This window comes from Rhinopithecus bieti, unplaced genomic scaffold (assembly GCF_001698545.2).
Source record: "Rhinopithecus bieti isolate Rb0 unplaced genomic scaffold, ASM169854v2 scaffold_8674, whole genome shotgun sequence".
In the NCBI taxonomy this organism is placed as follows: Eukaryota; Metazoa; Chordata; class Mammalia; order Primates; family Cercopithecidae; genus Rhinopithecus; species Rhinopithecus bieti.
Window position 1 is genome coordinate 136,343 of NW_016805883.1, and position 12,553 is coordinate 148,895.

The 12,553-nt window shown below is 37.0% G+C and overlaps 1 protein-coding gene across 1 annotated transcript in view; it reads right to left on the reverse strand.

Moving 5' to 3' along the window:
- Positions 1-12,553, reverse strand: part of ANKHD1 (ankyrin repeat and KH domain containing 1) — a 134,114-nt gene that overhangs the window by 28,626 nt on the left and 92,935 nt on the right. The window contains 6 exon segments of the mRNA XM_017873882.1: positions 322-535; positions 1,340-1,482; positions 2,448-2,593; positions 3,083-3,194; positions 3,353-3,498; positions 11,673-12,433. Coding sequence (XP_017729371.1) covers positions 322-535; positions 1,340-1,482; positions 2,448-2,593; positions 3,083-3,194; positions 3,353-3,498; positions 11,673-12,433 — 1,522 coding nt within the window.

Consider the following 12,553-nt stretch of genomic DNA (forward strand, 5'->3'; position numbering starts at 1 on the left):
AAAAAAAAAAAAAAAAAAAAAAAAGAATTAATACAAAATAATCTTACTACATTCAGAAGTTGTAAGCTGCAGTATTAATAGAAAGCTACTCAAGGCTGAGGTTGGGAAAAGTACTAATTCTGTTTTCTTCATTGTCCTTAATAAAAGTCATGATGGTGACAGTATGTCACTCACTACTATACAACACAATCCCTCAATTCTGCATTGGGGTATCAGTTTTAATTTATGATAATTTAAAATATTACATTCAATTTGCGTTAAAATGCCATGTTCTTTCTACAGAAACGTATCTGAAATAGTTGACAAGTAAAAAATGCTTACCTTTGCCCTATGTTCAACATTGGCTTTTCGGTCCAGAAGCAAACTCACTACTTCTGCTCGGCCCTGGAAACAGGCCAGGGTGAGAGCCGTGTTCCGATTGGTCTCTATCTGGGCATTAATGTCTGAACCCATATCAAGCAGCAATTTTACTGCAGGAACATGTCCATTCATTGCAGCCAACATCAGGGGAGAAATACCTAGTTTACTCCCAGTCCTAAGGGGGGAAACGTGCTTAGAAAATTAAAATAATATGTTGCCTATTATTTTAGAAAAGCATTAAAGATGAAAAGGTTTCACTAAAAAGAGAGGTTTCTCACATCAATGAATAGATTTTACTTGTTTTGACCAATAATAAAGAATAAGAAAATGTCACAATTTAGAACATAATTTCTGGCTGGGCGTGGTGGCTCATGCCTGTAATCCCAGCACTTTGGGAGGCCAAGGCGGGCAGATCACCTGAGGTCAGGAGTTTGAGACCAGCCTGACCAACATGGAGAAACACCATCTCTACTAAAAATACAAAATTAGCTGGGCCTGGTGGTGCATGCCTGTAATCCCAGCTACCTGGGAGGCTGAGGCAGAAGAATCGCTTGAACCCGGAAGGCAGAGGTTGCGGTAAGCCGAGATCAAGCCATTGCATGCCAGCCTGGGCAACAAGAGCAAGACTCCGTCTCAAAAAATAAATAACTTAAAAAATAAAACGTAATTCCTATTTAGGGATTATAAATTTCCAACTATATATAATAAAATACTGTTTCTGAGATCAGATGAGATTGGGCATATTTAGGGTGGTAGGCCATAGAACAAAATACTTTTTGAAATGAGACCTCTTTATAAGCAGCCACATTACCGAAATAAGCTGAGATTACTTATAAACACATTATAGCTGTAATCATTGGCTTTGCAACTTTAGTACTATCTTAACTTAAAATGGTATCTGTCAAAATGTTTAGAGGTAGACATTTAACTCCAAAGTAGTAACTTACTAAACATGAACAATAAAATGAACAGGTAATACCTTGAATTAATTTCTGCCCCAGCATTAAGCAGAATCTTAATGATATTAACATATCCTCCAGACGCAGCTAGACTCAGTGGTGTATAATCAGATACGTTCCTATGTTCTTTATTTGCACCTCGAGCCAGCAGCAAGTCTACCACCTACAAAGTAAAATATGGATAGAGAAGAAAGTTTACACCAAGGGCTCAACTTAAAATGAAGGAAACCCAAAGAAACAGGACTTATAACAGGACTTATCAGATATATAAATATCTGATATTTTAATTACATTTCATTAGACCCTAAATATTGAAATATCAGCACTAGAGAAATGGATTCAATTTCAGGAATTTAGAGCTTTGAAATCCCAAGTATACTGCAATAACAAGATGTTACCCTTTCTATTTGTCATTTATTGGGCAATAAATTTGCATTTCATATGTGTTATAATTGTGATTCATTTAATTTGAATAAATGTAAGGGTTAAGATAATTTTTATTCGGCTTTAAGGGCAAGAAACAGATTTTTTAAAAGGGAATTTATGTCCAGGCATGGTGGCTCATGCCTATAATCCCAGAACTTTGGGAGGCCAAGGCAGGAGGATCCCTTGAGGCCAGGAGTTCAAGGCCAGCTTGGGCAACATAATGAGACCTCATCTCCACCCTCCTGTTCCCTCCACAACCCCCCACCAAAAAAAGGGCATTTACATTCCCATAAAACTTAAGAGAAGTACCCATTCCTCAGAAAGTATATGGAGCATGTCACAATACGTGCAGGGCCAGACATTCTGACCCATAACTATAATCCCTGTACTTTGGGAGGCCAAGGAGAGAGGATTGCTTGAGTCCAGGAGTTTGAAACTGGCCTGGGCAACAACACATGACCCCATCTCTATAAAACAGCCCTAGCTACTTGGGAGGCTAAGGATTGCTTGAGCCCCAGATTTCAATGTTATAGTGAACTATAATTGCGCTACCACTCTAGCCTGGGAGATAGACCAAGACCCTGCCTCAGAAAAACACACAAAATACATGCAAATTTTATTCATGTAGCTAAAATACGAATCATATGCGTATTTTAAAATACAAGCAAAATATTTACAAAATGAAAATTAACATTAACACACCTCCTGACGTCCACCAGAACATGCCAATGAGAGTGGAGTATCCTTAGTTCGTTCAGATTGTGCTTCTATATCTCCACCTTTATCCAAAAGGATTTCAACAACTCCAACATGCCCTGCTGTTGCCGCCAGGATTAGTGGTGTAAAACCTAAATCAGAAAATGAAAATCTTAAACACATTTATGTTTTTTAATTTTTTAAAAGCCACTGTTTACAATTCCCTAGCATTTTAGCAAAATAAACCCTTCAGGACAGACACAGATAACAATTTAACATAAAACTGCTCTAAACCTTTATTTGTTAGTGACAAAAAACCCATAAACACCTAATTAAAAAACTAAGTAAAAATTATTAAAGTTTATACTCATAATGAACTTTGATGCCTCTGTATGAACTACCTTTGGATTAAGAAGGGCAACCACAACTTGCTCTATTTCACTAATGATCTACAGTCTAGTTTTTGAATTTTTGGAGAATTATTTGGCTCTGCAGAATAATGAATCCTGATATTCCTAATTGAAATAGGCTTATCCATCTTATCACTGAGATAGTCTAGGAACTATTTATCAATAATAAAAAAGTTAAAAATTATTTTCTGATGTAACTACACTTGGATTTTATTTCTGACTGATATTTACCTTTTTTGTCTCTATGTTCAATTTTGGCATCCCGTGCAATGAGCACAGATACAAGTTCTTCATGACCACCTGCACAAGCTAGTGTTAATGCTGTGTCATGATTGCTCTCAGTCTAGGAGAAGAAAAAAAATAAGTTAAAATTTTTTTAACAGAAGTTATCAATTTAAGAGCAAATAATACTTCTTTTCACAATAAGTGTAGAATGATAATTTTCCTTTCCAAAGAAAATCAGAATGGGCAGTATAAGTTTAAATAAAACAATCTACTCACATGTGCATCAATGTCAACTGAAGGATACACAGGAGGCATCGATTGGGAAGCCACATTGCTTGTAGTCTGTGAACAGGATTCAGGTGTAAGACACTCTGTGGTCTGAGAAGAACTGTTGGAACCAGCGGGCAGTCTGGTACTCACAGCTGAAAAACAATATTCATATTGCTAAATTCCACTTAAAAGAGTAAGGTTATTTACACACAGAAAAACACAAAAACAGAAATTTCCATAGCAGTAATATATAGTAATAGTAAAATCACAAGCTTTGGAATCAGACAGACCTACATTTAAATATTAGTTCCAACACTGACTTTCTGATCTTGGGCAAGTAATTTAACTTCTCTGAGCTTCAATTTTCCCTATATGTAGAATGGGGATAATAATGGTACCTGCCTTGGAAGGTTATTGGAAAGATCACGTGAGGCAATGCAGATAAGATACTTAACACAGCACCTGATATTTAGTGCATACACATTAAATAGTAGTTTTTTACATTGCCAATAGGGAGGAAAAAAAATTTCCAAAAATAAAAGTAAATAAAAGGAATTCTAGATTTTAGTTTGTAAAAGTCAATTAGATAAAAATATCCTGTGTACAATTCATAAAAAGGGGCCTGGGGTGTGTCTGTAATGGCCCACGCCTGTAATCCCAGCACTTTGGGAGGCCAAGGTGGGCATCACCTGAGGTCAGGAGTTTGAGACCAGCCTGGCCAACATGGTGATACCCCATCTCTACTAAACAAACAAAAAGCTAGCCGGGTGTGGTGGTTTACATGCCTATAATCCCAGCTATTTGGGAGGCTGAGGCAGGAGAACTGCTTGAACCCAGGAGGTGGAGGCTGCAGTGAGCTGAGATCATGCCACTGCACTCCAGCCTGGGTGACAGAGCTAGACTCCATCTAAAAAAAAAGGAGGGGGGAGGGGAAGGGAGACAAGTTCAAGTATTTCTCACATAAATAGCGGGGAGTATATGTTTTCAAAATTCAATATTTATTTTGAAAATTTGTTAAAAAATCAATATCTGAAAGTCCAACTATTTTTAAAAAGAACATTGAAGTTCTATTTGAGATCTCAAAATGTGGTTTGAAAACTGAGTTAAGGCTGGGCATGATGGCTCACACCTATAATCCTGGCACTTTGGGAGGCTGAAGTGGGCACATCACCTCAGGTCGGGAGGGTTGGGAGTTCAGGACCAGCCTGGCTAACATGGCAAAACCCCATCTCTACTAAAAATATAAAATTAGCTGGGCGTGGTGGAACGCGCCTGTAATGCCAGCTACTCAGGAGGCTGAGCCAGGAGAATCGCTTTAACTAGGGAGGTGGAGGTTGCAGTGAGCCAGGATCGTGCCACTGCACTCCAGCCTGGGCAACAGAGACTCCATCTCAAAAAAAAAAGAAAAGAAAAGAAAACTGAGTTAAAAGAAACTATGTATTTTATATCTCTGAATATTTCTTACGTTTCATAAGAGATGGAGTTTGACCATGGGGGGAAACAGGACCTATCTCAGGGATATTGTGAGTAGTCTAAGAAATACTGTATATAAAGCATTTAACACAGTGTTTTTGGCAAATGGTGTGTGATCAATAGATGTAACTATCAGATATCTTATAGGATTGTCAATACTATTATTCATTGTATTGAAAAATAAAAACATTACTATTCACTCAAGAAAGGAAAAACTCAGAAAAAAACATATAATCAGTAATAATATACAAAAAAATCAACAAAGCATCAGTGATGGCAATAACCTTACATTTGCACCCAGATTAAAAGTCAGTCAAAAACACACAAGACTTAAAGAAAAATGTAGGCATTTTAAGTGTTGGAAAATATTTTCTGTCTAGAATTTTTGATATGACTAGATCCCATTCAAAGATACTATTCACAAGTGTGAATGACTCAGTTTAGCAGATTACTAGTTTAAATAAGTGAGCAAAGTTTAAGATACCCAGATATGTTTCTACATGAGCTACCCAGCTCATACCCACCAACATATATAACGATCTTGGCAATACAAATTTCTCCAGCTTCTGTCATCACATAGATAACTATTTAGTTACAAACAGGAATAATTATTACATATGTTTGTTTCACTTAAAATATGCAAAATAGAAACAAAGCCTTAAAATTTTTTGTCATTTTTTTCCTGGAAGAAGTGGCCAAGAAAAAATAATAGTAATAACGAAAATTGTTATCATTCAATGAGTTAAAACAGATACTATTTTGTTACACCCCTAGAAATAGCTGATATGTTTGGAAAACTGCTTGAAAAAAAAAGACACTGAAGATTAATATGTTACAGAACCTTTCTAACAGTAAGACTTCAACAGTGGTCCCACAATTATTAACATATACTTTAGTAAAGAACTACTTTTCTATCAGTATTTTATTTATGTTATCTCATCTCTCTTTTTTATTATGAAAACAGGTATATAAAATTTTCTTGAATAGTTGATTAGAGTGCTATGCCAGAATGTGATGTTATAAGAAACTTCTTCACAGAGTTGGCTTTTAAAAAGTACTTTTGTGCATTTAACAGCTTTGTTAACGAAAATGTGTTGTTACAATAATTACTATACATTTTTGTACTACATTATCCTAGAAGCATTTTTTCACTCCATGTAATGACAGTCAGAAACATTCCATAGCAAGTGCCTTTAACAGGACTAATTACAAATGAAAAGTTATAAAACTAGAAAATAGCAAGAGATTTAAAAAGTGCATGTGGAATAAAGGTTGTATTAAGAGAAAATTATACCAAGAATATGACATTTTCATAAATTATAAAATATTTCCTACCTCTGAATGAAATATCTCTGAAAGTGACCACGACAGACTGCTACCACAAATGTCTATATATATAATTCAAATTATACAGCATGCTTTTTTTTTTTTTTTTTTTGAAAGAGATAGGGTCTCTATGTGTTGCTCAGGCTGGTCTTGAACTCTTGGCCTCACGCAATCCTCCCACCTTAGCCTCCCAAGTAGCTAGGATTACAGGCGCAGAGTCACTGTGTCTGACCATTTATCCACTATTTTAAAATGAGGTGAGAGAAGAAGTAAATACAATATTCTACTGGACTTTTTATGAAGTTGAAGAAAGTTTTATAGGCAATATGGAAGACAATAAATATTATTAAAAATCTCACTGATACTAGGTGTACATAAAATATGTTGTGAGTTTTTTTTGAGATGAAGTCTTGCTCTGTCGCCCAGGCTGGAGTGCAGTGGCGCAATCTCAGCTCACTGCAACCTCTGCCTCCTGGGTTCAAGGATTCTCCTGCCTCAGCCTCCCGAGTAGCTGGGATTAAAGGCACGTGCCACCATGCCCAGCTATTTTTTTTGTATTTTTAGTAGAAATGAGGTTCCACTGTGTTAGCCAGGATGGTCTCGATCTCCTAACCTCATGATCTGCTTGCCTTGGCCTCCCAAAGTGCTGGTTAGATTAAAGGTGTGAGCCACAGTACCCAGCTGTTGTTAGTTTTTAAGAAATTTAATTCCTATAATCTGTTTTATGTATTGGTAACTTTATTAAATAGTTCTATGTAAATAAAAACCTATGGCCAGGTGTGGTGGCTCACGCCTGTAATCCCAGCATTTTGGGAGGCCAAGGCAGGCAGATCACAAAATCAGGAGTTCGAGATCAGCCTGGCCAACATAGTGAAACCCCGTCTCTACTAAAAATACAAAAAAATTAGCTGGGCGTGGTGGTGGGCGCCTGTAATCCCAGCTACTTGGGAGGCTGAGGCAAGGAGAATTGCTTGAACCTGGGAGGCGGAGGCTGCAGTGAGCCGAGATGCATGACAGTGTGAGACTCAGTCTCAAAAAAACAAACAAACAAAAAACCCTATAAAATATTAAAGTTAATCAGAAAAAATTATTTAAAGATTTTATTTTATTTATTTTATTTTATTTTGAGATGGAGTCTCGCTCTGTCCCCAGGCTGGAGTGCACTGGCGCAATCTCGGCTCACTGCAAGCTCCGCCTCCCGAGTTCAGGCCATTCTCCTGTCTCAGCCTCTGGAGTAGCTGGGACTACAGGCGCCCGCCACCGAGCCAGGCTAATTTTTTGTATTTTTAGTAGAGACGGGGTTTCACCGTGGTCTCGATCTCCTGACATTGTGATCTGCCCGCCTTGGCCTCCCAAAGTGCTGGGATTACAGGGGTGAGACACCGCGCCTGGCCTATTTAAAGATTTTATTGCAAATCCCCTTAAGAGGCTTTCTTAATTACTTTTTAATTCTTAAACCTATATTCACTACTACAGTTATTTAAAGATACTTTAAAATTACAATTTAAGAGCCTATTAAGATGCCAATGATAGTAACAACATAGTAAAAAGTCAAAAATTGTATTAAAACTTACATGTACATCAAATCTTAATATAAAAATAAGGGAAATGATTAACAGAATTTCAAAGTCTAAGGAAATAACAATACTTAAAGATAAATCAGAACTTTAAGTTGACACATATGCATGCATATTACATCTAAGGTTCTTAAACTTGGCTGAACTGAGTTTGAATCTTGGTACTTACTAGCAACTTAATTTCCCTAAGCTTCAGTTTTTCTTTTCTTTTCTTTTCTTTTTTTTTTTTTGAGACAGAGTCTCACTCTGTTGCCCATGCTGGAGTGCAGTGGCATGATCTTGGTTGACTGCAACCTCCACCTCCTGGGTTCAAGCGATTCTCCTGCCTCAGCCTCCCAAGTAGCTGGGATTACAGGCATGCACCACCATGCCCGGCTAATTTTTGTACTTTAGTAGAGATGGGTTTGACCATGTTGGCCAGGCTGGTCTCGAACTCTGATTTCAAGTGATCCGCCGCCCGCCTCCGCCTGCCAAAGTGCTGGGATTACAGGCATGAGCCACAGCTCCCGGCCAGTTTCAGTTTTCAACAGAAAATAGAGGTGGGAAAAGGACTTATTTAAAGTATAATTATAATTATCCCATGAGATAAAGTATATTTACCATTTATTACAGAAGTTGGTGCATGGTAAAAGCTCAATAAATGTAAATAAATTGATATTAGTTGATTTTTCACCAATCTTCATTCTACATTAGAATTGAAAATTTTGGTCAGATGCAGTGGCTCATGCCTGTAAAACCAACACTTTGAGAGGCCGATGCAGGTGGATCACTTGAGGTCAGGAGTTCAACCGCAGCCTGGTCAACATGGTGAAACCCCATCTCTACTAAAAATACAAAAATTAGCTGGGTGTGGTGGCAGGTGCCTATAATCCCAGTTACTCAGAAGACTGAGGCAGGAGAATCGCTTGAACCTGGGAGGTGGAAGTTGCAGTGAGCCGAGATCAAGCCACTGCACTCCAGCCTAGACGACTGAGTGAGATTCTCTCTCTCTCCTCAAAATAAAAAGAAAATTTGACTAAATTATTTTGTTTTTTTTGAGCCCGAGTCTCGCTCGCGTCGCCCAGCGCGGGAGTGCAGTGGCCGCGATCTCAGCCCACTGCAAGCTCCGGCTCCCGGGTTCACGCGCCATCTCTCCCTGCCATCAGGCCTCCCCGACGTAGCCTGGGACTACAGGCGCCGCCACGTCGCCCGGCTAGGTTTTTTGTATTTTTTATAGTCAGATACGGGGTTCTCACCGGGTTTAGGCCAGGATGGTCCCTCGCATCTCCTGACCCCTGATCCGCCCGTCTCGCCTCCCAAAGTGCTGGGATTACAGGCTTGAGCCACCGCGCCCAGCCAAAAAAAAAGAAAATTTGACTAAATATTTCTAGAGCTGCTCAATGGTAAAAGCTATTTTGAATTTCTTTAAATTACTTTATATTCCTAGACATTTGAACTTTGAGAACGACTTGCTATTATGGTAACTGCTAAAAACCCAATGCTCACTTTCAGAAGGACTTGAGGAATCATGTTCCTAATCAAGAGTTTATATAGTCTGTTTGGAACTATATCATGTATGACATGTATCAAACAACACACTAAAGGGCTAAGTTAATCAGCTAATCAAGTTGCAACATTAATAAATTATATAAACAACTTATCACAACAAATACTTTGAAAGAATAGCAATAAGGAAATAATACTATATTTAAAAAGTAAAATGTTTTGTTATCATACATCTAAAATTCTTCTAAAGTAAAATTTACTTCTAAAGTAAAATTCTAAGGTAGAATTTTAAGATGTACAGTATTCTCTCCTTTACTAAGAACTAGAGTTAAGGGGTAAGAACTAGAGTTAAGTAAAATTAATTATATCTTTGTCCTACTCTATAATCTTACCAATATGTTAATATATTTTACATTGCAGAATTAAGTATTAACCTAATTCACCCTTGCCTTATTTATTTTACCTTCAACATAAGAAAATTAAGACAAACTTTGACTTAGGAAAATATAATATTTAAATTTAAGATGGGTACATCATCTTGAATAAAGAAAATATAATTACTGCCATATAGTTCAAAACACATACCCTTCATAAAATGGAAATTTTACATGAAGATAATTTTGTACTTGTTGGCTGATTTAAAAGTTAAAACTTATTAATAAAAGAATATTGTACAATGTGGTAGGTATTAATGTCTAATACAAATTAAATTTTATTTGTTTACATTAATATTATATATTAAAAGATAATTTCTAAGCCAATTTTCTAAGTTTCATGCAAACTTTGTAAAAGACTAATTTAACAAATACTTCAGTGAAATAAAATTTGATGTCCCTTAACACCTACAAGTTCCTTTTAGAGCTGTTTCTACACTCTTTAAAAAAAAAAAGTTCTAACACAACTGAACTGATCAGTAACACAGATTTCATAACTGCAAACTATGCACTTAATTAGGAACATTATAATGCTAGTTACAGAACCCTACATCTTAAAAATGTTATTGCCAGTTCACCAGTTTCATCATTATTATTCATAATCATACTTCACATTCTAAAATCTGTTTTTACCCAGATTATAAATTAGAATTCCAAATGAACTACAAGAATTTATTCATAATTTATAACAACTTTCAATGCTAATAATACAAAATTAATTTGTGCCTACCAACTGAAGACATAAAAACCCAAATTAAAGAACAAAGAGCCTAACTCCTTAAAACATTTCCCAGAATTTTAATTTTCTTTAAGAAAACTAAGGCATTCCTCCTCTGCACAATGATACCTATATACATATGAGAGGAGCCTCAAAGGCAATATGACAATTCTATAACCACTGGAAGTCATACACATGCCCAATAAAATTCCTGATTTCAGTATTCTTATTCCACATTTAAAAAGATTCAGTAAAGATCAGGAAGACTAAAGGCTCACAAAAGAAGAAAGGAAACTGAGATAGCATAATTGGGATGGGAGAAGGGGAGGAGAATATGACAAGAGGCAACAGACAACAGTAAGGAAAAAAATGTTGCAATCAAGAGACAGAGGACTGGCCTGCCTTTGAATATCACTCCAGCTACATCTTAGTTCTTGGTCTTCATCCACTGTCAACAGCCATTCTGGCTGCATTTCTGAACTGGGCTCTCATGGAGGTGATACATTCACCAGCCATCTTTAGGAAGGTAAATGATTAATTGCACTGTTTTCCCACTGCTGCAAGGACAATGAAAGGGAAAGTAAACTTGTGCACCTCATTTCATATCTAGTTGTAATTTTCCACACAACAATAAACAGAAACATATACTTCAAGGTTATCAGGCCTTTTTTTCTCTCTCTCTCTGTGTGTGTGTGTGTGTGTGTGTGTGTGTGTGTGTGTGTGTGTGCTTTCATTAAGAAAGTTAATGCAAAAATTCCAATCTTCAAATCATCAAGTCACAATAATTTTAATGCACCTTAATCTTCTTACCACAAATATTATAATATGGAATACTTAGTCGTCTCTGAAAATCCCATTTAATTGGAAATACTTAAGTTGATCTCATAAAATTATAAATTAAAAAAGCAGTGTGATTTAAAATTTCCAGACATGAAAATCACCAGCAGGAAAATTTTAAGTATAATCTTATATGAATACTTCTAAAGCCTACAAAGAAATTCCACTTTGAGATCTCCTACCCAAGTCACAACACACGGTGGTTTTGATACCAACGGTTTAAAATAAAGGATTGTGGCAACTTTTATTTCTTTGCCTTTGCAATATGACAAAAAAGAAGAGGGGGAAACACACTTTTGTGTGTTAGTGCTATTGGGCTTAGTTAATTCACTTCCAAAAGACCTCAAGAAATGGGTAATTTTACAAAGATAGTTCTAAAATGGAAAAGTACAAAGTCTATGTTTTTGGAGGGATATATAAAGAAGTTGAGCACACAGATTAAGGAGAAATTATTACAGATATATTTCTTAACCCACCTGCTATCAGGTCATCAAGAGTGTCGGTAAGCATCTGAGCTGGAGTTGCAACCATTAGTCCATCTGGTTCTTGAACTAACAGCCCCTGATCATGTCCAGTAATAGCAATCTGAGGCTGTCCTACAATCTGCTGATTACCTGATACTTTCTGAAGTTCAAGAGAATTTGTCCCATTAGAACCTAAGTCACTGGAAAAGTTACACTGTGGAGATGATAAAGGCTGGACTGGGACAAAATCAATCTGTTCTGCCGATGGTGGAGACTGTTGCTCATCATCAACATCATTATCTTTAAATAAGATTGTGTCAACCTGAGGTAACTCTGAAAAGTGATCCTCTGGAAGACTACCATCTCCTTCCCCTTCTGGGAAGACTCCTCTATGAGAGCACTGCTGGTGTAGAGACACTGTGTCTTTCTGACCTTTGGTTTCCAAGTATTCTTTGGTAAATTGCTGCTGTGTTTTCATCTGCAACTGCCTTTCCACTTTCTGCAGTTCTTTCAATATTTTCTTCTTCTTCTGGACTTGCTCTTCTCTGTTCTTTTTAAGTTCTTCTATCTTATCTTTGTTCAGAGGTTCACCTTGAATTAACTCCAGTGACTTAAGCTGTGCTTTTTCAATAGCGCTAATTCTTTGTCCCAGTTCATTCAGCTTGCCTTCAGTCTCCTCAACTATGCACTCCAAAGGCTGGTATGGGTGAAAAGATGGCAGTAGGTCCTGATCTGCTACCTGGAGGGAACTGGACTTCTGCTTGGATGTACCTAAGCACATGAAAATGTTTGAAAAGTGCCATGCTAAAAGAAAAGAAAAGAAAAGAAAAGAAAACCAGCCTCCCCTCCCACACACACGGACCTCCCTCCCAAAACCCTTATAACTAATGTTA